The sequence below is a fragment of the Erigeron canadensis genome, chromosome 6 (genome assembly GCF_010389155.1).
Source record: "Erigeron canadensis isolate Cc75 chromosome 6, C_canadensis_v1, whole genome shotgun sequence".
Classification (NCBI taxonomy): domain Eukaryota; kingdom Viridiplantae; phylum Streptophyta; class Magnoliopsida; order Asterales; family Asteraceae; genus Erigeron; species Erigeron canadensis.
The window spans coordinates 23,035,113-23,060,245 of NC_057766.1; the positions used below are offsets into that span (position 1 = coordinate 23,035,113).

The following is a 25,133-nucleotide window of genomic DNA, read 5'->3' on the forward strand; positions in this document are numbered from 1 at the left end:
AAGTAATCTGGAGGATCTTTACAAGAGAAGTAATCTGGTGAATGCAACTGGAGAAAGCAACTGGAGGGTTTTACTGGTGAATTTTAAGACCAGCAACTTTTGTCTTGGTTGCAAAACTTCAATACTTGACTTAGTATCAAAATCAATATATACCAGTATTATATTGCCAATAAAGGATATCCAAGTGTTATTTGTTGTTTGCTGAACTTCATTTAACAAATACACGAACCAAGTTTTTATGTGGAAATGGCACGGGGTCATTTCCGCATCACTAACACTAGACGGATACCCACGCGATGCGACGGTGATGGTGGTAGCAACGAAGGTGTGGCGGCGGCAGCAGTGGTGGCAGCAATGTGCGGAGGTGATGGTGGTGGTGGCATGATGGTAAATGTAAATTAATTAAGTAAAGAAGAGGGGTAATAGGGTCATTTCAAAATCCTAATTATAATTTGCTTTATAGATTAATATAGATACTATAACTGACTAATTGGTTGTAGTATGTGTATACAAAACTGTACTATTTTGTTTAAAATGTAACGAAACATTGTTCTTTAATACTTAGGAAAGGAAATAGCACACATTCTGAAATCAAGCTACACTATCATTTTGAATAAAATTGATTTGCATTTGTAGAAGATAATGTTTACCAAAAGTTTTTCAATAGTTTTGAAGAGCTTTAACTTTTAATTTTGAACAAAAACTCATATTGTGTTAAAAGTTTTATTTACATGCAACTAGCTTTAACTTTTATTAGAAAGAAAAAAGAAAAAGCTCCAAAATGAAACGCTACTTGAAGTAGTGTTTCAGGAGCTTTAGCTTTTCGATAAAGCTTTTAATATTAAAAGTTACACAAATAAGCTACAACTACTTTTGGCAAACATACCCTAGGACCCGTTTTGTTGAAGAAAATATTTTCTAGTTTTTTATTTTTAATATTTCTAAAAAAATGAAAGTGTTTTTATTTTCTACAAAACAAATAAAAACTTCGAAAACATGCTTAAATTAGAATACTGGAAAACATGTTAGAGATTTGAGAGGAGTGGAGGTAGGAAATGAAAAATGGAAAACAAGAAAAAAATGTTTTCAAATTTTTTATTGAAAAGTGGAAAACATTGGTTTTTGTTTTTTCTTGTAAAACATTTTTAGAAAACTATTAGAACGTATTGTCGTTGTCTGTTTTTCATCTATTCTTGGAAAACAAAAAAATGAAAAACAATGAGTGTTTTCCGCAACTAAATGCACCTGATAAAAATTTCGTTATTAACTTTGAATGTTACTATCTTTGCTCTCCTACAAGCAGACTATCATCTTTTGGATCTTGTTCAACATTTGATATATACATTTCATATGGTTTATAACTACCCCCTCTTAATCTGTGTTTATTTAAGAAAATCTCAACTTGTTGTGCACTTATTTTGCCAACCAAAAGTATATGCCCATATTACATCATTGAAGAGATCCAATTTTCTCTACTCTTATTGGCAAAAACGATATATCGAAATAAACAAATCAATTTGTCTTGATAGAAATCCTTACAAAATTAATGCATAACTGTTAGCATTCCTTAAAAAGTTGAATGAACATGATGTATCATAACCTGTTGTAAACTTATAAGATTGGTTGGTGGAGTTTGGCACAGAGTGAATATTAACCGAGAACAAGAAGCTAACTTCATAGTGAATATTTTCCGGCTAGTTCTCAAAATCAGTTATTTTGAGTCATACAACAAAGATGTTGATCGATTGATGGTTGATATAACAAAGATGCAAACTAGCTGCAGTTAGTGGCAGATCCACGAATCTGAGTTACCGGACTAAAAATCTGTTATGGCACTTAACATTTTACTCTAAAAATAGTTCATAACTTCACATATTTATAAAAGTAAACCACCGACGGAAAGAAAGAAGTAGTAATGTGGGAGCTAGGGAATGTAAAAATCTAGTATTCTTGCTCGATATTTGGGCTGCAAAAACAAAAGTGGGACATGGGCTTTCTTGCAAGAGTGTGGGCCTATTTTATTTGGAAAAATAAAATAAGTTTACACCAGTGGTCCAAATTTGATAAGGGTCCAATGTCCCAGCCTCTCTCAAGGCTTCGATTGATAGAAATGAAATGAAACAAAACATAAATGTATTAAATGCAAATTCGAGACTTAAGATAATAGCTGGTTTGTACGTAGAGTTGGTAATGGCTGTATTTGTAAGTAAAAGAGAAAAAAATGTATGAGTGAAATGAAAAGCGTATAAACTAAAAGTGAATGTTATTATCGTTTTAATAAAAGACCATAAATAAAAATGTGAAGTTTAAGGGAAAAAAAAAAATCTCAAATTAAAATAAAAAAAATGAATGCTAGTTATAGATTTAATAATTGAAACTAAATTTAAATTGAAAAAATATATAAGGAGAAGAATTTATATAAAACTAAGAAAAATATTTTTTCTAAATTAATAATAAAGATAAATAGATAATGTCATACATTTTAAAGCTTAATTTTCAACTTTAGAATCTGAATTATATTTCACTTTCTTTAATATAAACATTCTCTCGTTTAATAAAAAATTTATTTCTTGGTATAGGAAAAGGAATTTCCATTCCGCATGTCACTTGATTCGTCAAAACATAAAAAAATTATTCATCAAATTTCATTCAAGTTATAATATTTTTAAAAATTTTATTCATTCTGAAAACATTATCTATAAAACTTTATAAAGGTATTGACTTTAAGAATTTAAGCAATTTATTCATTCTCATAATACTTATATCGTATTTTACACCTCCTCAACTATTTACCGAAAATACCTTTTATCAAAAGTTTATACCCACAAAACACACAACCAACCCAAAAAAAAAAATCGGCCGATCTAAATCAGATTCATTTCCCTCAACCCCTATTGCGACCCCTCTCTCTCGCCGGATTCATCATCATCATCAACTAAATCACACCGCCGCCGGATTCTTTCCGCCACAACCAAAGGTTGATTTTGTTTTTTTCTTACTCGACCATCACCGGATTCTTTCCGCCGGATTCACAAGGGTTTTTTATTTAATGGGTTGATTTTGTTTTTTCTTTTTGCAGATTTGTGATAGAGTTGGGTTTTTTTATTTAATGGGTTGATTGTCAATTCATCACCATCAACAACTAAATCACAACCCCTCTCTCTCTCTCTCTCGCCGGCACAACCACCGCAAGTTGAGGGATTGGGAAGGAAGATGAAGGGATTTAGCAGCAGTGTTCTGTCACTACAGGTATTTCATCTTTTTCTTATACTGTAAAGATTTCAATCGAGTTCCTTAATATTTTATTTGTTGTTTTTTTTATTTGTTCATCAATCTGTATCCTTTTTTTTTAACTTAAGTTGGTATGTGGTTTAAGTTTCCTGCGTTATTCAGTTTCTTTTTTTTTGTGTGGAATTAGGTGTTAAATTATGCGTTCAACGTAAGGTTTTGGCTACTTCGGGTTATCACAATTTATATGAATGGTACAGATCAGTGGAAAGTGAGCACTTTCCTGACCCTGTGGGTCTTCGGACAGTATAGAGCAATGGACTTTTGACTTTTACCCTTCATGTATCAAGTATCTCATGTCCGCTTTTGATGTTCCCGAGGTTCGTTTTTTTATAATTTTGGTACCATTTTGTTTTTTCAGCCGTGTAAAATTGATTTTTTTGTGTGCAATAATCAGGTATTGCTGTGCCACGGAGCAATATATGCAAAAATGGGATGATTTCACTCTCACCAGGGGTTGCAGCCATATTATACATGTGTTTAAATATTTCTGGATTTCTTAGTGTCCCTTGTATTTGAAAGCTAGCTACTTGTATGTTTGTATCAATTGGCTTCACTTGCACTTTGATGAAGTGTTATTGCGTATTACGAATCATTCACATGGTTACACATCAAGGAGGCTGGTGAGCTGGAAATCTACACTCTGGCAGTTGACAAGGTATATCTTTCTATACCCATAAAAAGCCACCATAAAAAGCTAGATCCCGAGTGGGAAAATGAGGTGAAATAGCCGCAACCGGTAAGCCACCATAAAAAGCTTCCGAGCAAGTGGAGGGCAAATGTTGTTCATCAGGATCCTCAAAATATATGATCATTGATCATTTTGTCATTTAACCAACAGACATTTTGCAAGTAGCAGCGGTAAATAACGTCTCATTGACAATTTAGCTTAAAGTAGTTTGGAAAATTATTGAGCTAGAGATTTAGAAATGGAAGATGTGTAGTCAGACTCTCAGAGAAAGGAAAAAGGGTATACTTCTTTAATTTACGAGACAATGTCCGTTACTTATTTGAGAAAAGTTGGTTTTATATGAATATTGGGTATTCTAATCAAAGAGTAAATTGCAAATATTGTTGACATGGGTATGCTCAACGTATGGATATAGTCCAAACAAAGGTTACAACTGATTAAAAAAAAATGAGTCGATTATCAGGTTTAGCAATTTCAGTTCCAGCATGAAGGTTGATACGTTATCCATCGTAGGATCTTGCTTAATTGATTTTCCGCTTATATGTTTTTGGTAATCGCAACATGAGAAGTCTTAACAATGATATCTACTGCAACACGCGGGTACTATGCTAGTTAAAGCGTTTTTACTTCGTGAGTAAAAGACATTGTGAAATATAACTCCATTAAGTCATTTTGAAGCAAACAACCGAATATTAAATATAGAAGGTAGACTTGGGGCAAGGGGGGCACTGTCCCACTCTAATTTTAGTGCAATGTAATTTTTTAAAATTTAAACGGTTATGTTGTAACTTTTTTTTCTCTAAAAGTAAGAAACAATAAGTAGAAAATAAATACAAATGTTACCTTCGTTGCCACTAGCTTATTCTTTGAAAGTCATTAGTTATCGAAGCATTAACTTTGAGATAGATATCTCAATTGGGAGAATAAAAAACTTGAGTTCATAGTTATCAAACTCATATGAGTCACGAGTCGAGTCAAAACAAAGGGAAAACGAGACGACTCGATAGGATGACTCGCTTTACTCTAGACTCGTAACATGACTCGTATTTTGTGGTGCGAGTTGGTCTGAGTCACGAGTCACAAAATAATTTTTTTTATTTTTCTATTTTTTAAATTTATTTTTATAATAACTCTATTATATATTTTTAAATTTGATTTGATTATAATAGAATCTTCTATTTTTAGCTTAATACATTAATACATTACAATATGTCTTCAATAAATACTTGCACATATTTATAAAAATACCATATTTTCAAATATCTTGACTCTTACGATTCGAGTCATGTTTCAAGTCACGAGTCAAAAAATCAGATTTCGAGTCGAGTCGAGATTTACGAGTTGTCAACTATGCTTGAGTTGTTTTGAATTTAATAGAAAGATTGAAGAAAAGTTTAAGAAAAAGGTTTATATGTTTGGGTATGTATATGTGTAGTACATTAATAATGTAGGTGTTTGTGGAAAAAATGTTTTTATAATCAAATTATTATATATATTTATCACAAACTAATTATAATAATCATTATAGTTATGTAGAAAAGATATATATACAAACTAATTATTTCCTAAAAAGTATATTTTTTGGGTTTCTTGCATTACGATTGAATACGTTTTCATTTAGTATACAAGACTTTTGACGACACATGTGACCTTTATTTATTTTAAAAAACTAGTATTTTTAAATATATGCATTACATCCGGTTGTGGGGAACAAATTCTTTTGAGGGCCCATTTTCTATTCTCAAGCTAGGACCCATTTTTTTTTACAATCTCGAATACGACTCGACGAACAACTTTTAAAATTACCCCTCGCAAAAAAAAAAACCTGGCTCTGTCTTTGAATATAGGGTTTTATTAAACGTAGATTGTAATTAATATGTATTAAATATTTATACACTTATCATAAAAATCAAGAGATGTAATTTTAATTCGAATAGTATAATTTTGTTTATTCATGGTAACTACAACATTAAATATGCAATTTGCATTTTCCTTTAAATATACATTCAATAAATCTTGCTTAAGCTTGTACGAGTAAAATATAATAGGTCATGATATTAGTACCATAAGTTTTTATTCATTTACCCTTATATGAATCGTCTAACATGTACGGTGTAGTGTAATGCTAATCACATTTATGAATCATCAACATGTACAGTGTAGTGTAATGCTAATCACATTTATGAATCGTCAATATGTACGGTATAGTGTAATGCTAATACAGTGCGATATTATAATAAAAAATAGGAAAATGATAAATATTCCTAAAGACTAGCCTAAAAATTCTCCTAAGACTTTAAGAATGTGACATGTGTTATCCACTAATTCTCTTTTTTAATATTGTCCCCCTGATTTTCACATATCATTATCTAATAATTAGAAGGATTTTTTGGTTATTTTATTAAAAAGATTAATATTTTTCTAAAAAATAATGGTGCTAATGTCATTTCTCAAACTTAATGGGATAAATTATTAGTTTAGACTTTAGAGCTTTTCAAAAACAATTAAGAAAAATTATTGATAGTTTAGAGGTAATGACATAGGAAGAAGAGCTAATTCAAAAAGTCACACTAAAAAAGTCTTCCCTCCATTCACATTTGGCCAGACAGTCAATTATAGTATATGTTCTTTTCATCTTATTTAATGCTTTAAATTCTTTTCTTTTTTTGACCTTCCCTGTTTTGAATCAATCATTCATTCCCATATCCATTCCCATTTACCCATTACATTGTATTTCAATATATTAAATCATTATCAACAACTACAACAAAAATACAAGAAAACACTTTGGATTCTATCAAATTATTATTCAGCTCAAAGTCTTCACAAATGAGTAGTAGTGATTCTTTTCAATTCTTGTGGGCTCTTTTTGTTAATATTAAAGGTACCTTTTTTTTACTGTTTTTTTGCTTTCTGGACCTTTAAATTACTGTTTGTTTGTAGTGTTATTATATTTATAGATATAGGATAACAAAGTGTGAAATTTCTGTAAAAATGTGGTCATAGTTTTTGTGGGTTTTTGTTTTTGATTGACATTTTTGTCCTTGATAGGCTCCTGCTCACATGTTTCTACTTATTACATTATATTATTAATATTAATATTTATTTATTTATATTTATTTTTTAATATATAAGCTGTTACTAAATGAATGAATGATGTTACAAAAATGGGGTTTTGATATTCAGATGTAAGGAGGGAAAATGAAAAAGAAAGACTGGATAGATAGATACAGAAATAGATACAGAAAAATGATGATGAAATGTTTTCACTCTGGAAACCAAATGAGAAGGAAGGAAATGAATGCTTCATCAGAATCATTAGCAACTAGGGACTTTTCCGCTAGCGGCTATTCGTCTAGACCCGGTGACCCTGATCCCAAGTTAGATAATAGTAACATAGAAGAAGCTGAATCGTCTCTTCGTGAGAGCGGTTTTCTCAACTATGAGGTTAGTTACATTCAGTTAGCTTTATATGGTTTTTGCATAATGTCATTTGGATAACATGTTGTTTAGTTTGGTTACTGTTATGTTGTGAGTGTTTGGATATGTTTTGAAATTACCTAGATACTTTAGACCTAAACCGATATACTTTTTTTGTAACGTATAGGAAGCAAGAGCGTTATTAGGTCGATTAGAATATCAAAAAGGAAACATAGAGGCTGCACTTCATGTTTTTGAAGGCATTGACATACCTGCAGTTATTCCAAAAATGAAAAACACGCTTTCTAGTAGATCTGATGAACAGAACGCCAGACGCCATTCTCAAAGTGAAATCTCACCAGAGATGTCAGTTAACGCTGTTAGTTTACTTTTTGAGGCTATTTTTCTTAAATCAAAGTCACTGCAGGCCTTGGGACGTTTTAAAGAAGCTGCTGAATCGTGCAGAATAATACTGGAAACAGTTGAGTCTGCTTTACCGGGTGGATTTGTTAATTTTTCTTCATATTATAAACTTCAAGAAATTGTCAATAAATCGGTTGAGTTGTTACCTGAGCTCTGGAAACTGGCTTTTGAACCACAATTAACCATTTTGGCATATAGGCGAGCACTTCTGTACGAATGGAATCTCGATAGTAAGACACGAAGAACTATTGAAAAAGAGTTTGCTATATTTCTTTTATATAGTGGTTGTGATGCAAACCCTCCAAATCTTCGGTCGCAAATGGAAAGTTCATATGTACCGAAAAACAATATAGAAGAAGCCATTCTTTTGCTACTGATTCTTTTAAGAAAGACTGTAACTGGGATAATCGAGTGGGACCCGTCAATCTATTATCATCTTTCGTTTGCACTATCTGTTGCATTTGACCTAACATCACTTGCTAATCAAATTGAAGAATTGCCTCCTGGAATCATTGAGCGAAAAGAAAGGTACAACACTCTGGCATTATGTTACTATGGTGAAGGCGAAGAAATCGTGTCTCTGAATCTCTTAAGAAATTTGTTTAATAATAAAGAGAATCACCATGATCTTACTTTTGAAATGTTACTAGCTTCCAAGATTTGTGGAGGGCAACCTGATTTCACGGAAGAAGGAATAGCATATCTTCTCAAACTAACAAAAAATTTTGAAGGGAAATGTGACCAGATGATTAGTGTTGCAAATCTCTTACTTGGTCTCTCGCTTTCTACACAATCAAGAAAGGCTAATTTGGATTCTGAGAGGATATCAATGCAGACGGAAGCTCTAAATGCATTTGAAACCGCCCACAAGATGATGAAACAAGACGTTGATGTTGTGTATAATCTTAGCCTTGAATATGCAGAACAGAGAAAGTTGGATATTGCTCTTTATTATGCAAAGAAGCTTGTGAAGATTGAAGCTGGAGCTAGTGTAAAAGGATGGATTCTTTTAGCGCGTATTCTATCAGCTCAAAAACAATATTTTGAAGCTGAAAACATCATTGATTGTGCTATAGATGAAACAGGGCAGTGGGATCATGGAGATCTTTTAAGAACAAAGGCTAAATTGCAGATTGCACAAGGTAACTTGAAAAGTGGTATTGAGACGTATACTCGCCTTCTTGCAGTTATTCAAGTTAGAAGCAAGAGTTTTAGTACCTACAAAAACCTGTCAAAGGTAGTAAATCTTTTTTTCTTGTTTCATTTGGAATAATTTGGTTGCTTAATTTAAGGATACCTTATTCAAACATTTACTTTTTTGCTTTCTTTCGAATGGTAGAAGAGGAGCAACAACAAAGAAAGAGGGTTAGAACTGGAAATATGGCATGATCTTGCAAATGTGTACACTAGTTTGTCACAATGGCGTGATGCCGACGTCTGCTTGTTGAAATCTAAGGCCATTGATCCGCATTCTGCTTCTAGATGGCATGCCACAGGTACCCATTTGTATTAATTTGGGACAAATTTGGTCGCTTTATTTTGTACAAGATATTCAAAAATGCTTTGAATTTCCTAGGCTTACTGCATCAGGCTAAAGGCGAAAAGGAAGAAGCGTTAACTTTATTTGAGAAGGCATTAGATGTCGATCCAAACCACATTCCAAGCCTAATATCGACTGCCATTGTTCTTAGAGAATTAGGTGATCAATCATTGCCAGTTGCTAAAAGTTTCATAACCGATGCACTAAAACTTGAAAGGACAAACCCTTCTGCATGGTTCAATCTTGGTCTGGTGTACAAGGGGGAGTATGGTTCATCATCCCTAGAAGCCGCTGAATGTTTTGAGGCCGCAATTATGCTTAAAGAATCTGAACCTATTGAACCTTTCAGATGAAACTCAACGCTCAAATATCAACGGCCACCAATATGACCTTTTGGTTTTGCTATTGTGCAAGATAGTTGTTTTGGTATGTAACATAATAGGTATAGCAAGAATATGACAACATATATTCTATTACTAATTTCTATATATGTATATCATGTCCTTGATTAACCAACTTCGATTTTATATAATGATTGCAGCTAAACATGTGTTTGGATGTTCGTTAGAAAGTAATTAAGTGATTTGAATAATAAAAAACATATTATCAGCTGGAATAGCATGAACAAACTGAATTCAGTACTTGGGCGTAGTTTTGTTCTAACTTGTAAGTTTTAACAAATAAAAGATAATTAGTTATTTAATTAAGTGTTCGATGTGTTTTAATTAGTTTAAGGCGCCTGGTATTCCGACCAAACTTTTAGTAATCCGACCAGACTATTTGCAGCGATATTTTAGTAATCCGACCAGACTATTTGCAGCGACTGTCGCTGTAAATAGTTATGAACAGTAAGTCATACAAAAAGTCGTTGCAAATAATCATCTTACATAGTCAAGTTGTTTTAAATTTATTTTGAGTGTTGTGTTTGTCCTCGCGTGGCTTGAGTGTGTCAGTGAAGAAACATCACGTTTCCTTTAATTTAAAGTAAGTCGTACAAACATGTAATACTTTTTGAGTTGTCTAATTTTGAATTTTGTCTTACTTGAGAATTGATTTGTCTTTTTATTTGTTATTCAAGTAAATTGATATTGTCCATTGTGTTGTGTTGTCAGGGTCATCACTTGTGGTGTTGTCAGGTTTTTTACTGTACATCATTATTCAAGTAAATCTAGAAGAAGAGCTTTTTTTATATCAAAATTGGGCCCCACAAAAATATTTGCAGAGACTTATTTTTAGTGGAAGATGACGTGACAATATTTTTTGCAGTGACTGTCGCTGCAAAAAGTGTTGTCGAGATACCAAAAAATAAAGGTCGCAATACAGGGTGCGTTTAATTATTTTAGAAAAAACTACATAATTGAGTAAAAGACATTTTTGTTTGGAAGATAGGTCTTGCAATAAATTAAGGCAATGGGATGTTGTTGGCAACACTAAGTGGCCCCTGCTATATGATCTTCTTAACAAAGCAAGGTTTCATGATTTAAAGTTTTTTAAAAAAAAGTCTCCCCTTTTGTTCAAAAAAATCCTGTGGACGTTATACCCAAACAAACAACAATATTATGAAATATGAATCAAAAATTAAATATCTTACTTTAAAATATTTGTATGCAATCTCCCACACTGTACATCAAATCTTTCTTCTATGTATTCAACCTCCCAAAAATCTTCATCCCAACACAAGGGATGCATCGAATAAGTTTGAACATCCTTATTTCGTTGTCGAGAATTTCGAAGATTCAGATCAAACATTCAGAGTATGTTCTTACAATTTATGGTATTCTTAATTTAGGGGAGGCTGGGTATTTTAAGGTTTTTTTTTATTTTACTTTTTGGGGGTTTTTTTTTTACATATTTTTATATTTTTCCATCATGATCCAATTTGATTTTCACAATGTGTTTCACTTTTGGCCAGAAGGAATGTTGCAGAATGAACCTTTGTCAACAAATACTGAAAAATCAGGTATCTCCACCTTTCAATGTTTTGTTTATATTCTTTTACGGGGGTGTTTGGATGTGTCTTTTGTAAAATAGTCTGTTATGCTGAAAAAGAAAAATCAGATAACTAGCCTTAATGTGACAGGATGTAGGAAAGTAGTGTGTCAAATTGTCGTTGTGCTTCTGTTGTTTGAAGTTGTAATGCTGATAATCAATAGATGATTAATTGAGTGTTTGATTAAAGAAGAAATCAACAAATAGCCAAGGACATGAAAATGAAGTTAAAAGCATGTCATGATGGTAAGTTTTACATGTACAGGGTCATGAAAATGAAGTTAAAAGCATGTAATCTTTATTAAGTTTTGTGGTAAACATCTGGTTCACTGCTTGCAACATGTAGCCGAGATAAATGTGTGTAGATATGGGAATTTTTTTCTTAGCGAATGAGTATGATTGTGTTTTTGTGCTGCAAGGACATACACAAGATGTTAAAATGGTCGAGTGGCATCCAACTATTGATATTCGAACGATGTTTGGCACAAAGCATTTCTTTATAAAAAAAATAGGTATATTATTAATAATTACTGTCAAGATTGATTACATATATGTGTGTGTGGTGGGGGGGGGGGGGGGGGGGGGGTGTATGTGTATACACTATTTATAGGCAAAATGTTTGTTTATAACATGTTCCATAACATGGTTTCCTCTTAATGTTGTTTTTAGATGATGACATTGTAGTTCAAAAAGATTTAACTGGAGTGTGGAATATTGAGATCGATGGAAAGGTGAATGGGGATGTTAAGACCTGTTTTGGATCATTTCATCGTTCTGCTCAATATTTGAACATTTCACATCCGTTGGGATAAGTTTAATCGAAAGACCTGTGCATGTGCTTTTGGCATAAATATAATTTGACCGTGATGCTTGGAGGCGTGAAACTTAATAAGCTAATACCATGATTGGCAGAACTTGGTATGTTTTCCTTCCTTCTAATTAGAACTCGATACTTGCTTAGTATTGCTTGGCTATAAAGATAAAAAGAGAGTCGTATATTTTCAAAAATGGTTCCTAATATAAAATCTTACTAATTCATTGTTAGAACGAAAACCGACTTTATGGTAATTTGGCACTCTCCCAACTGGACTAATTATTTTCTACTCGAGAAAAACATTATTGGACAAGAAATTGCATGTTCTTGGTCTTGGGTACAACCTAATTATGAAACAAGGCCTATGTTCACTTTTTAGGACAAATGGTCACCTGCTATCAGGTTGCTATCAAGAAACCGCTCAAGGTGGTAAGAATTCTAAGTGTTTCAATCAACAAAGCTACATCACAACCGTTGTTAGAAAACATTGGCTTCTGATGCCCTTGAAACGGGTGTATTGAGACCAAAATGTTTCTACTGTATGATATCATATAATACAATCTGAAAGCTACTGTAGATATGCACGATAGGTTTATTCTATGATTTAAACTTTATGTTTATCGTCAATGTTGTTTGTGCACTTAAACATGACGTTCCCTCGTGCAGTGGATGCCTTATGTCTTTGCTTTGTTACTCATTTTTTGTGCTATTAATACAATGCTTGCTTGGTATAGTAATGGAAAATGGTCGGTTGATGTACTCAAGGTCACAATGCGCCGCCAATGAGCAGCATGGAGCAGCTTTTCTTGGCTGTTCATAATGCAATTTCTCAAGCTAAGGAGATTGTACATTATATTATTCTTAAGTAGGACCTTAACGACTAAAACAGAGGATCAAATGCGGTAACGAAGCCTTCCATTTTGTTGCCATGTTTATATGTCATGAATATTGTACGAGTTTCACACTTTCGATTGATGCAGTTTTCACTTATTTCTAACAACACAAAAAGAGGCTATTAGCTTTAGCGCAAATTTAATGTTAGTTATAGATTACACAAATTTAACATGCGTTTGCTTGATACATGTATGCATTTCAATAAACGTCCACCCTATAGCACTCCACGTGAAAGCTGGAATTTCATAAAAGTATCAAAGGTTTTTAGATGGTGGCTATAGATTGTTAAAATTTCACATGAGCTTTCAGATACATTTATTTGAAATCAATGTCTTCAAATCTTGATAGTTTAAGTTACTTTTTCTTGCATTATTTACTTATCATTACAATATCTATTAGCATCTTAGTTGCGTTATTATCCATTTGCTCCTTGAAGAGAAGTTTTTGTTCATATCAAATAATAATTGCGTCTTTTATTACAGCAACAATAACGTCACCAATATGAGCATATCGATAATTGCTAGCTCCTATGATTCGAATACACATCAATTGACGAAAAAGTTATTTAATCACAATAACTGCCTCAAGTACTATTTTTACCCAAGGCTTTGCTACGTCGGGTCTTTTAAAAGTCTCAACAACACCAATCACATAACTATTTATTTTTGAAATGCAAAATTTTTATTAAAAGTCTCGAGTTGAACCCAGATTAATTAGTTAGTTTGTTTATAATTTGAAGAAATTTTTCCTCACGTATATGGACGCATGTGAAAGATTTGGCTGAAGTGCAACATCTCTCGGATAAGTGGGATGATATGCTAGCGTGGCTCACGTCAAAAGCGAAGTCCAAAATAGCTCAGAATGTGATTGGAAGACTGCTTATTGCTGTCACCAAGTGCGGTTCCTTATAGGGACCAGGCTCCCGCCGTTTTTTCGCTAGTGTTAATATACTCGTATTTCGTTTGAAAAATTTTATATATCTTAAGTCGGCCCTAGGGAATATTTTTTAAAAAACTTTTGATATGTTTAATGAATTTAATAGTCCAATAAAATTTACCTTTTTAATTTTTATACCCTATAATTCACTTAGTCCATTAATAATTTTATGTTTTAGGCCTTGTCTTTGTCCCTTTTTTCGAGTTTCAACAACTAAGGTGAATCTAAACAATTAGAGAAATAGTGGTTTGATTGTTTACTTGACGAGATGACCTTTTTATGTAACAAACATCAAGTAGACATGTCGAATATGAAAGCTCCATATACATCTACTTGATACCTACCTCATAAAAAATATCTTCATGTCACATTTGAACATTACTCCCGAGTAGATTTGTTTACAGCCACATTGGATATACAAATGCATGAGTTGGATAGTAGATTTGTTCAAAGAGCTTAAAGATTGTAACGTTGACTTGTAACTCTAGTATCTAGTACACACCTTTTGTCTTGGTATTTTCATAAGTAGTTGTAGTTTTTTGTTTGTTAGAAACTATATATTGGTAATTTGAATGGAAACTTAGATTGTGTTATTTTTGTTTGACCCGACCCGAATTAGTTATTACATGACCCTAATATAATAATCGGAACATCAAGCTAAATTTTTTGACTCTCACCGCTAAAACTTTCCAGATCCGCCATTGACTGTCACAAATTATCTTATATGATTGGAGAGAAAAAATAAAATGTTTACTAAAAAGACAGGACCCGATGACCAAATTGTGGATGTGATAACCACTATTGTTTGGCTGAAACTAGTTTACTTGAAGTTCAAGACTACCGCTCAAGTTGATCGTTTATTACAAGCTTGGAAGTTGCCATGAGGCTTTGTAATTTATCAGGACAATCGAAACTGAGTTCTAATAATTGTTCTCACTACAAATGTTTAGTATTATCGCTTATTAAAAGTTTGTTGGCTATGTACTATCTGTCGTATATATGAACTAGTATGTATTTAGCCGCATCACTTATATACTTAATGTTTGTTGTCATATAAAATTCTTCGCGATATCCTTCATTATTATGTTTGTCATATAATAAAGAAAGAAAGGGAATTAAAAGAAGACAGAGAAAGGGGTCGAACGGAGGAAAATGTCGAAGGGGTTTAACGGAGGCTAGATGATGGTTGACCGGTCAAAGGATTATATGTGAACCTTATCCTCCTATAGAGGGCTGCCATTGATGTTTTGGATTATAAAGGACAAAACGTGATCGTTTTGATAAACCACAGGGACTATTTGTGTCGTTTACTTTGATAATAATAATAATAATAATAAGCTGACTTGCAGATCACCCTAAACTACTACTCCACTCAGTCTTCTTTTCTCGTCCACTTTTTCTCTACAAATCACCCGATACAAGCAGAGGATTATCTCGCGTGCTTCTATTACGTACGGTATGTGAATGAAACTTTGTTTGTTATTATTTTCCTTGGTTCCTTTTTTTACAAATCTGTGCATATTTTGTTGATATTTGAGCTAATGATGATATATAATCATATGTAATTGTGGGTTTTTTATATGCTTCAAACATGAGTCTTTATGGTACTCCAATATATGGTTCAATCATCATAATGTTAATATCATTGGGGGTGGATTATTTGGGGGTTTTCTCGGAAGCCGGGATACCTAGGCATTCGTGTAGTTTAGGCGCAGGAGTAGGATAGTTTGTCGTTCTAGGAAAAAAAATAAAAAAATATTAAGGTTATAGGTAATGTTAGGTTTCCAATAAGAAATGTGAGCCGAAAAGGTAGATTCCCTGCTTGTAGGGCCAGGATAATGGGGTATCTAAATCAAAACTAGCTATAGTTACATATATATGTTTGTATGTATATATATATATATATAAATGGCTTAAGAGTTTATAGATATTGATGTGATATTATACAGCAGCGACTTGTTAAAAGACCCTAAACTGTATCTCTAATTCCTTTGTCATCGGTTGGTACTCTTGTCTTAACCAAACAAATTTCTGTGAATTACCAATTCATGCCTTCAAGATTCCGGTGGTAGAGGTTGTGGGTTTTGTTGTTTATATCTGTGTTTATTTTGTAGTACTTTTTTAGCCCCCAAGAAAATTAAAGGTTCTGTTTTTTTGTTATTGTTATTTAGATTAGAATATTGGATATTTGGATAATTAATATCTGCACTTTGTTACACTTTTGCATTGTTTCTAAATTCTTGAAATCAAAATCTGCCGACATCATAGTAGTATTTGATGGGCCGGCCACTGTTTGTTTGTAGATGTCAAGAAGGTATGATAGCCGTACAACGATATTTTCTCCTGAAGGCCGTCTCTATCAGGTCGAATATGCAATGGAGGCCATTGGAAACGCAGGGTCTGCCATTGGGATCCTCTCAAAAGACGGAGTAGTCTTGGTTGGCGAGAAAAAAGTCACTTCAAAGCTCCTCCAAACCTCAACCTCAACTGAGAAAATGTACAAAATTGACGATCACGTAGCTGCTGCTGTAGCTGGTATCATGTCAGATGCCAACATTCTCATCAACACAGCCCGTGTACAAGCTCAGCGCTACACTTTCTCATACCAAGAACCAATGCCCGTTGAGCAACTCGTTCAGTCCCTCTGTGACACTAAACAAGGCTACACCCAATTTGGTGGTCTCCGTCCCTTCGGGGTCTCGTTTTTATTTGCTGGGTGGGATAAGAACTATGGGTTCCAGCTCTACATGAGTGACCCGAGTGGCAATTACGGCGGCTGGAAGGCAGCTGCTATTGGTGCAAACAATCAAGCAGCCCAGTCGATGCTAAAACAGGACTACAAGGATGATATCAGTAGAGAAGAGGCTGTGCAATTGGCACTTAAGGTTCTTAGCAAGACAATGGACAGTACAAGTCTAACTTCTGATAAACTTGAACTGGCTGAAGTTTTTTTGTCATCCACGGGGAAAGTTAAGTACCAGGTTTGCACACCCGATGCTCTGAGTAAGATGTTGGTCAAATATGGTGTTACCCAGCCTGCTGCAGAAGCCTAGTTGATTCGTAATATGGCTTGACTCGATTTTAGTTTGTTGGTAATAGACTTGCTTGTTTTGGATAATGTTTTTAATTTGTATGGTTGAATCTTGATTTTGTTACTCTGGTGGCAAAAATATACATTGTTAAGTTCTTGTTTAGACTTGCTTGTTTTGGATACTATTTTTAGTTAGGCTGGTGTCTATAGCATATTGTTAAGTTCTTGTTTCTATGTGAAAAACTTTCAGCTTTCAAGGCCTTGCGTCTGCAAGCTAGATTGGAAATTCGTTTGGCAATAGCTTAACGAGTATGGAATCGTTTAAGTATTACTGTTAAATTATTTATTCTCTTCAGTTATTGAAACTTTGACTCAATGTCATCCATGGTTCCGACGATGGATGGGCATGGGCTTAGCACCAGTCCAGTGCTACCAGGCGGGCTGTATTCGAGCAAAGAAGTGGTAATCTCTTATGCTGTTTACAGTATTGATTGATTATAGTTTTTGGTACAATGTAATAGAAAAATGAATATGTTTTATTGGATCTAGAAGAAGATAGCATAATAAGGATATGTGGTGAGAAACTACAATAGAAAATAATCAGGTACCAAAATTTTTATCTTATTTTGCTTGATTATCTGACTAATTACGTTTGATTACTTGTATGTGAAGAAAAATTAGTTGATATTGTTCTTGGATGTGATACTCTTGAACCTGGTGAGTTTGCATCATTTTCATGTTGGCTCACGAAATTAAACACTTGATTCATTGCTCATTATATAATTTGGCAGCTTTGTTATTGATGTTCTTGTCTGATTTTTTGCAATTTGTGGTGTTTGTTTTTATCAATCCTGTTAGGCGGTTATGAAGCAAGTTCTGCAAGAGAAATCGAGACGTTTGAAAATGGCATGCATTCTTTTTCAACAATGCCATAACTTGCCAACATGATTATCTCTCTATATGATGCCATGAGCTCATGAAAGAGACACCATTTTTGACATCGGGACTAGTGAAAATGAATGTTAAGAGGATAGAAGAATAGGTATTAAAGCAGCAGAAACCGTGGTTCGATCTGTCGGTGGAATTTTTAGTTTTGAAGGATCTAAGGATGCTGAATGCAGCAGTAATTCTTATAAAATCAAGTGATGAGTCTGATGATGACTATGAGGATATTGAATCATTGACAAATATGGTGAATACAAACCTCTTTTAGAAAAGACACATGTTGAAAGAAAAACACAAGTATTAAACTCTAAAAGGTTCAAAGCCACCCCGGGCACATAAGGATCCGTCACCAGACACAACTGACTTGCAATTAGTTAAAAAGATTGCTGAACTGAAAATGAACAGGCGAGCTAGGGTAGAAAGAATGAAACTTTTGCAGGGAAGGAAAGGAGCTAAATTTTCACCACCAGCAGCATCATCGAACATCAGCCTCTTTGCTATGGCCATTACAATTATCTTTTTCATTGTCATAATTTTTCAAGGTAACACGCTGAGGCTTGATTTGTGATGCATGTCATATGATGATATAATGTGTTTTATTTGATCAAATATTACTTCTGTAGTAATTAGGTTAGCAGCAGGATTGACAATGTTAAACTATAGTTGTAACTTGATAAAATACAATGCAAGTTTGCAAGAAAAACATCAGAGTGTCTGGCTTTTGGGGTTTCAAGCTAATCTTAACCCTCTCTATTCTGCACAACCAGATTTTCCCTATCTTTACCCGTTGTCGCTACCTCTGTACTTGTTATCAATATTGATGGTATCAAGATGTCGAACTATCAAAAACCAAATTTTGTAAACCATGTATAGTCTGTTGTTACAACTTTCATGAGACAAGGGATAGTAGTTACTAAATACTAGTTTCTGATATTATTTAGGCTATGTTGTATATTCCTTTAGTTTACCAATAAATGTTGTAGCCTATCCCGGCCTAGAAGATAATTTGTTTTGTCAGTCGTATATTCATTACTCTATGCATTAGTAATAGTAGACGAGAACCATGGATTGAGAACTTTGGATGCCCTAAAAGATTTGGGCCGCAAAACTTTTTTCCTTTATGGTTTTTAATAAAGTCATGCTATTAGATAACAACCATAAACCTGTTAATCTGCTATACCTTCTGTTTGATATGTTTCCGAAATGTTCTTTGTGATACATGTTCTCTGGAAACTGTTTAATTTGTGCCCCCGTCTTACCAGTCCAATCGCATATGCTCACCATCAAAACTATATAGTACTTCTCTTGGTGATCATGTTCTTCAACTTAGTAAGCACATGCATCAAGTCATCAAGTCATCAATGCTCTTAGCTCTTACTAAATTGTGAAATACATCCGTGTTCATATGCATTCAAGTCACCCATGACATTGCTTTGCAGGTTTTAGTTCAGGTCAAAGTTCAAATTTGAGTTTTGATGATTCTCCAAAGTCATCAGGACTTCAGGAGCGCGCCGTCTGGTGACCTGATTGCCAACTTGGAAATAACCTCTCGGTAAGCAATGGTGCTCAACAGATTGCCAACTTTCCCAGGTATGTTTTCCTCTTATGCAATATTTCTTCATCTTATACTACTACAGATGCCAAAGTTGATTACAAGATAAAATGAGTGATTAAATTTATTAAGCCTCATAATAGCTTGTAGACGTTAAAAAATGTTGAAAAAATAATAAGGGTGAGAATCCGGTGTCAAGGACAAATAGTGGAATGTAATATGTAACACACCATAACCATTAAAAAATGTTGAAAAAATAATAAGGGTGAGAATCCGGTGTCAAGGACAAATAGTGGAATGTAATATGTTGTTCCAAAAAAAAAAAAATATATGTAACACACCATAACCATCCTACCTTTCATTATCAGATATCATCCATTCTTGGTAAAGGGTCAAATGGGTAACTTTCTAAATCTAAATGGGCAAACCCGATCCGTTTTGGGCTTATTTTTAAAGGGACCATAATTGGTTTTTGTAATATAACGTTAGTAGTTATTTATATAAACTTTTGCTTATATTTTTTAATCCACTAGGGGCTATTAGCGGTGTACAAAAAAACCTGGTTGGAACCTGAACCCGAAACTGGTCAACAACCGGGTTTGACCCAAACCGGTTCGGGTTTGACCCAACCCGGCGGTTACAAACTGGTTTGGGTTTTCGGGTTTTATTTTCGGTTAGAATCCGGGATGAGTTCGGGTCGGGTTCGGTTTTTGGTCAAAAAAACCGAGTCAAACCCGGTCAATAACCGGTCAAAGTTTGACCCCAAACCGGTTTCAAACCGGGTCGGGTTGGGTCAAACCCGGTTTTGGTTCCGTTGACCGAAAAACCGGTTCGGGTTCGGTTTCGGGTCGGGTTGGGTAGAAACCGGTTTTTGTTCACCTCTAGGGGCTATAGGCTGCTTCTTTTTTTTTTCCTTTCTTGATTTGGCTTAGGTACTTAAATCATCAAAGGCATTGTATATAACTGAAAAGGTTCTTTTATGATTGAATTTGGTAGCGTAAGAATGAAGATTATGAATTGATGGCTTTGAATGTAAGGCAGGAATCATCAACCAACCTCATCATGAAATCAACCAGAAACCGTTACTACAAACAAAACCCTTTTCACTAAATTTGGTTTATTTTCATAACACCCGAATATGTTTATCTTAACAAGTCAGAAATACCTTATACACAAACTAACTCCAATATTATACTACATACCCTTTTCAAACTTAAAGTAAGATGTTGCTCACAAAACAGGGGATATAAAAAGAAAAGATGCATTCATTAAATCTTTGAATTACTAAATATTGTTACTCCATTCTAATTCTAATTTAAAGTATTCGTCATTATTAAAAAAGTGCAAATATGACGTAGATGTTGGCTAGCTATGAATTTAGATCTTTTCAAAAAGAAAGTAAAATAGAAATGAACTTACGTCACATTATCATTTATAAAAACGATCCATCAAACTTAATGCTAATAAAAATTAACTCTCATCTAAATAAAAATGAGTTTTGGTGACGTTAACATTAGTAGAATCCATGTTATTCATGTGATTTTCTATCAAAATTAACAGTAATAAAAGTTGAATCTCATTTAAGATGTGTTCTTGTTCAAAGCCTCATAAAAAAAATAGTTAGATCGATTTATAATAAATGAGGGAGATTTTCATATATGTCTTATTTTAAAGACATAATTACATATATGTCTAAAGTATGCTTTAAAAGCATTATATTTATGTATTAAAAATTTGCACCTAAGGCATATTTGTAATTATGTCTTTAAAATGGGATATATATGAAAATTTTCCTATAAATGGTAATATAATCAAAAATTATTTATATTTAACTCATTTACCCCCTTTAAAAATTTTAATACAAAAAATTGTCTAAAGTACAAATCACTAAAGTTTTATCTTTAAAACTTAACTTTTTACTTATAAAAAGTGCTTGAGACGAAAGGTAACAAAATGATCAAAATTGCTTGATAAATTCTAATACAATCAATGAACCAAGACTTTAAAATCTGTACTTGATCAATAGATCATTACTTAGAAGTTTCCATTTTCATGAACCACTTTTTCTATTTTCATTAACAACTTTCGGCCTAGCAATGCTTTATTTACATATACATAAATGAGCAAATATAACGTACCATAATTTTTTGTGTTCCAGCAACTCTTAACAACTTTCGGCCTAGCAATCTTTATATATCATATCATCATCATAATATACACACTAGTTTTATAACTTAAATATATGAAAAACACATATACAAACACGGAGTCCTTAACATGTAATATTGTTTCTCTAAAATATATCAAAAGAATTCGTAGTATTAATGCTCATACAATAAGAAAAGTCGTATGTATTTCAATATTAACATATAGTAAACACCTCTGGTAATGTTCTTAAATTCGTTTTGCAAGATAAGATTAAGATCAACAATCATATCGAATACGTCTCAGTTGTTAGATGTGACTTGCGAGGCCAAACTTTAAAGACACAAAATTAATCAAGCAAAAGTTTCCTCAATATTTCACACATTCAAAGTCTACATGTAAAAAGCATACTTCAATACTTTATGGTTTCAAACATACTATATACGTACATATACAATACAATACATTTGTGTGGGTGTATATATGTATATAATACTATATATTTGCGGGTGTCGTGAGTATGAACCATTTCGTAATAATTTTGACATCTTATAATTAGTTAGCTAGTACCCACTTTTTCCATGTCCAAATCTTTATCTCATTGGTAACATTAAGCAACTAAATACACACACACTTCGTGTATATACATATATATTGTCATATTAGTTATTATACTATTATTATATGTAATTATGTATATATATCACTCGCATGGGTAGTTTCATTTGAATCAAACACACACACATGAACAAGAATGTCTCTTATTTTGTATAAACCCACCTGCAGCCTCTTACCACTTGTTACTTTTATAATTCTTATTAACCATGTTTACATCGGATATTCGTCTCTAAACGACCCCTTAACCCCTAGCCGAACCCATGATCACGAATTCCATGTACGAAAGCTTCGACAATTCAAGCAATCCCTTGCTCAAACGAAACATGTAAGTTATTTCAATTCTTAATCCTGGATTCTGTTATGTCATACAGAAAATATGGATTCTGTTATAGGAGACGATTCCGCTAAAAAACAAATAAACTTGTTTTTGTTTTTTACTTTGAAAGTCAAATTTACAATGTCTATTAAGAGCATTTTTAGTATAATTTTGCATTAATATTATGTCAAAAGAAGAGAGAAATAACTTAACCTTTGCGCGCGCTAAAAGTATCCCCCAAAGTTTTTAGATCTCTAAATGTATGCAAGAATCTTGTAAAAATGGGAAATTATTAAAATGCAGCTGTCGAGAGCCCGTATGTATAGTGTGAGCTCGTATGGCGCTGACCCGACAGGGAAAACCGATAGCACGGATGCAATTTTGAATGCTATTGCGGATGTTGTGGAAGAAGAACGTAACGGGATATTGATGGAGGGGATTGGCAACCATGGTGGGGTACAAATAAATCTTGAAGGTGGCATTTACATGATTAGCCGGCCGGTGAAGTTTCCTGTGGCCGGAGTTGGTAACATTGTGGTAAGTAGTTGATTCTAAACTTGTAATCGAGAATTCCAAATAAAAAACTTGGACTAAATTGGACATGTTCTCACTGTTTTTTGACAATTATATGTCAAATAGTCAAAAATGAGAAATTTTGAAAGATTAGATTATTTCCCATTAAAAAAAACTTTTAAGAACTATTTGTCCCTGCTATATGTAGAATTCATACATTTGAACCGCCTATTAATATTTAGAAGTAATATTCAGACATAAACCTGTTTCAAAAAACCGGCGGGGCCTAAATTGTTTCCAATTAAATTTGTTTATAGGTTTATACATGTTTTTAACTGTTCCAAATTTCAATCAATGGTTATGTGACCAGATATCAGGTGGAACACTAAGAGCATCTGATAACTTTACAACAAATGGTTATCTCATAGATTTATCAACATCTTCATCTTCAACAAAATCAAATTACAACTACGAGTACATAACACTTCGAGATATAATGTTGGATTGCAATTATCGTGGGGGAGGGATTCGAGCAGTAAACTCTCTAAGAACAGGCATTGACAATTGCTACATCACACATTTTACCACAACCGGCATTATGGTAAAAGGTGGGCATGAGACCTATATTCGTAATTCCTTCCTTGGCCAACATATCACCGCGGGTGGTGATGCTCACGAAAGAAATTTCACTGGCACAGCCATTAATTTAGCCGGAAATGACAATGCAGTCACTGACGTTGTCATTTTCTCGGCCTCTATTGGAATCATGATATCTGGCCAAGCCAATGTTATCACCGGGGTACATTGCTATAATAAGGCCACAGGTTTTGGTGGTACTGGAATATATCTTAAGTTACCGAGTCTAACACAAACTAGAATTGTCAACTCTTATTTTGATTATACCGGTATTGTCTCTGAAGACCCAGTGCAACTTCATATTTCCGGTTGTTTCTTCCTTGGAGATGCGTTTATCGTCTTGAAGTCAATTCGTGGCATTGTTAATGGAATAAACATAGTAGACAATATGTTTTCGGGATCAAATCGTGGGATCGATATAGTTCAACTAGATCAAAGGAATGGAGCTTTCAACAATATCGATCAAGTTGTTGTTAATAATAATAACGTAAATGGGATGAATTTGAAGGCAACTATGGCTAAAGGTTCCACACAAGGTAAAAGTAACTCATGGACAGTAGATTTTAACAAAATACTTTTATTTCCAAGACACATAAAATTTGTGCAATATTCATTGATGACAAGTGAAAGTAATGTGTTTCCAAACTATGTTTTACGAAATATTTCAAACAATAAGGTATTTATCGAATCAAATGTTGTAGTTGAAGCTAGAATTTCTGTAACAGTGGATCAAGGATTGTCAAAGTTAAGCTAGATTAGTTAAGAGATTATATATGTCCCAAATTATAATTAAAGGGGTATATGCAAATGATCATAGACTTTATTCTTTGTAACTTTCAGTTCATACTATATATACATTTATTATTGATTCAAACAAATACTATTGAAAACTGTAAAGGTGTTCAATATTATTCATGGATATATGTTTAGTCTCTCATATGTATTACTTGTCAAAAAGTTTGACTTAATTTATTCAATGTTGTATGATTTATTGTTGAACTACTTCTATCAATAAAAATATGGGAGTGATAAATGTACAACAAGATTTTGCCATCTACAACAATGCATGTTTTATACAATTGTACACTGTGCAGTATAATATGTACGTTTGTTGTAGATGACAAAAAATTGATGTAGATTTATCATTTCCCATAAAAATAAACAAAATACTTTACAGCATTTTCATGTTATGATAGTTTTTTCAAAAATAATACTCGTATAAATCATTTGAACTTTTACCTAATCCTTAGTTTCAAGAATATTTAATAATGAAAAGCAAATTGTGTGATCCTTGGATGTTTTGGATTTCTTAGGTTACTGGGTAGGTTCATATTAGATTCACGCCATTATACTGTAGTTTTATTTTATGGTATTACTTAAAT

General features: G+C 33.3%; 3 protein-coding genes and 1 long non-coding RNA gene across 6 annotated transcripts; all 4 read left to right on the forward strand.

Moving 5' to 3' along the window:
* The first annotated feature begins 6,703 nt into the window (after positions 1 to 6,703).
* Positions 6,704 to 9,908, forward strand: LOC122603752 (protein NPGR2-like). The gene is made up of 5 exons (XM_043776546.1): positions 6,704 to 6,863; positions 7,166 to 7,426; positions 7,587 to 9,059; positions 9,162 to 9,318; positions 9,399 to 9,908. The coding sequence occupies exons 2-5, from the start codon at positions 7,181 to 7,183 to the stop codon at positions 9,713 to 9,715; spliced, it is 2,193 nt and encodes a 730-aa protein (XP_043632481.1). The 5' UTR covers positions 6,704 to 6,863; positions 7,166 to 7,180; the 3' UTR covers positions 9,716 to 9,908.
* An 890-nt stretch (positions 9,909 to 10,798) lies between these two features.
* On the forward strand, positions 10,799 to 13,155 carry LOC122605557. Of its 3 annotated transcripts, none has more exons than XR_006324638.1 (5): positions 10,799 to 11,116; positions 11,275 to 11,322; positions 11,617 to 11,863; positions 12,021 to 12,269; positions 12,900 to 13,155. It is a non-coding gene; the product is annotated as an uncharacterized LOC122605557 (long non-coding RNA). The 3 variants fall into 3 exon arrangements; XR_006324640.1 differs by having other exon boundaries at positions 10,805 to 11,116; positions 11,278 to 11,322; positions 11,771 to 11,863; XR_006324639.1 differs by having other exon boundaries at positions 10,806 to 11,116; positions 11,771 to 11,863.
* A 2,172-nt stretch (positions 13,156 to 15,327) lies between these two features.
* LOC122603907 (proteasome subunit alpha type-4) lies at positions 15,328 to 17,189 on the forward strand. Its single transcript, XM_043776758.1, has 2 exons — positions 15,328 to 15,451; positions 16,299 to 17,189. Exon 2 carries the CDS (start codon positions 16,299 to 16,301, stop codon positions 17,046 to 17,048), a length of 750 nt encoding a protein of 249 aa, XP_043632693.1. The 5' UTR covers positions 15,328 to 15,451; the 3' UTR covers positions 17,049 to 17,189.
* A 5,194-nt stretch (positions 17,190 to 22,383) lies between these two features.
* LOC122605843 (polygalacturonase QRT3) lies at positions 22,384 to 24,625 on the forward strand. The gene is made up of 3 exons (XM_043778800.1): positions 22,384 to 22,611; positions 22,906 to 23,139; positions 23,486 to 24,625. Exons 1-3 carry the CDS (start codon positions 22,423 to 22,425, stop codon positions 24,503 to 24,505), a joined length of 1,443 nt encoding a protein of 480 aa, XP_043634735.1. The 5' UTR covers positions 22,384 to 22,422; the 3' UTR covers positions 24,506 to 24,625.
* The last annotated feature ends 508 nt before the right edge of the window (positions 24,626 to 25,133 follow it).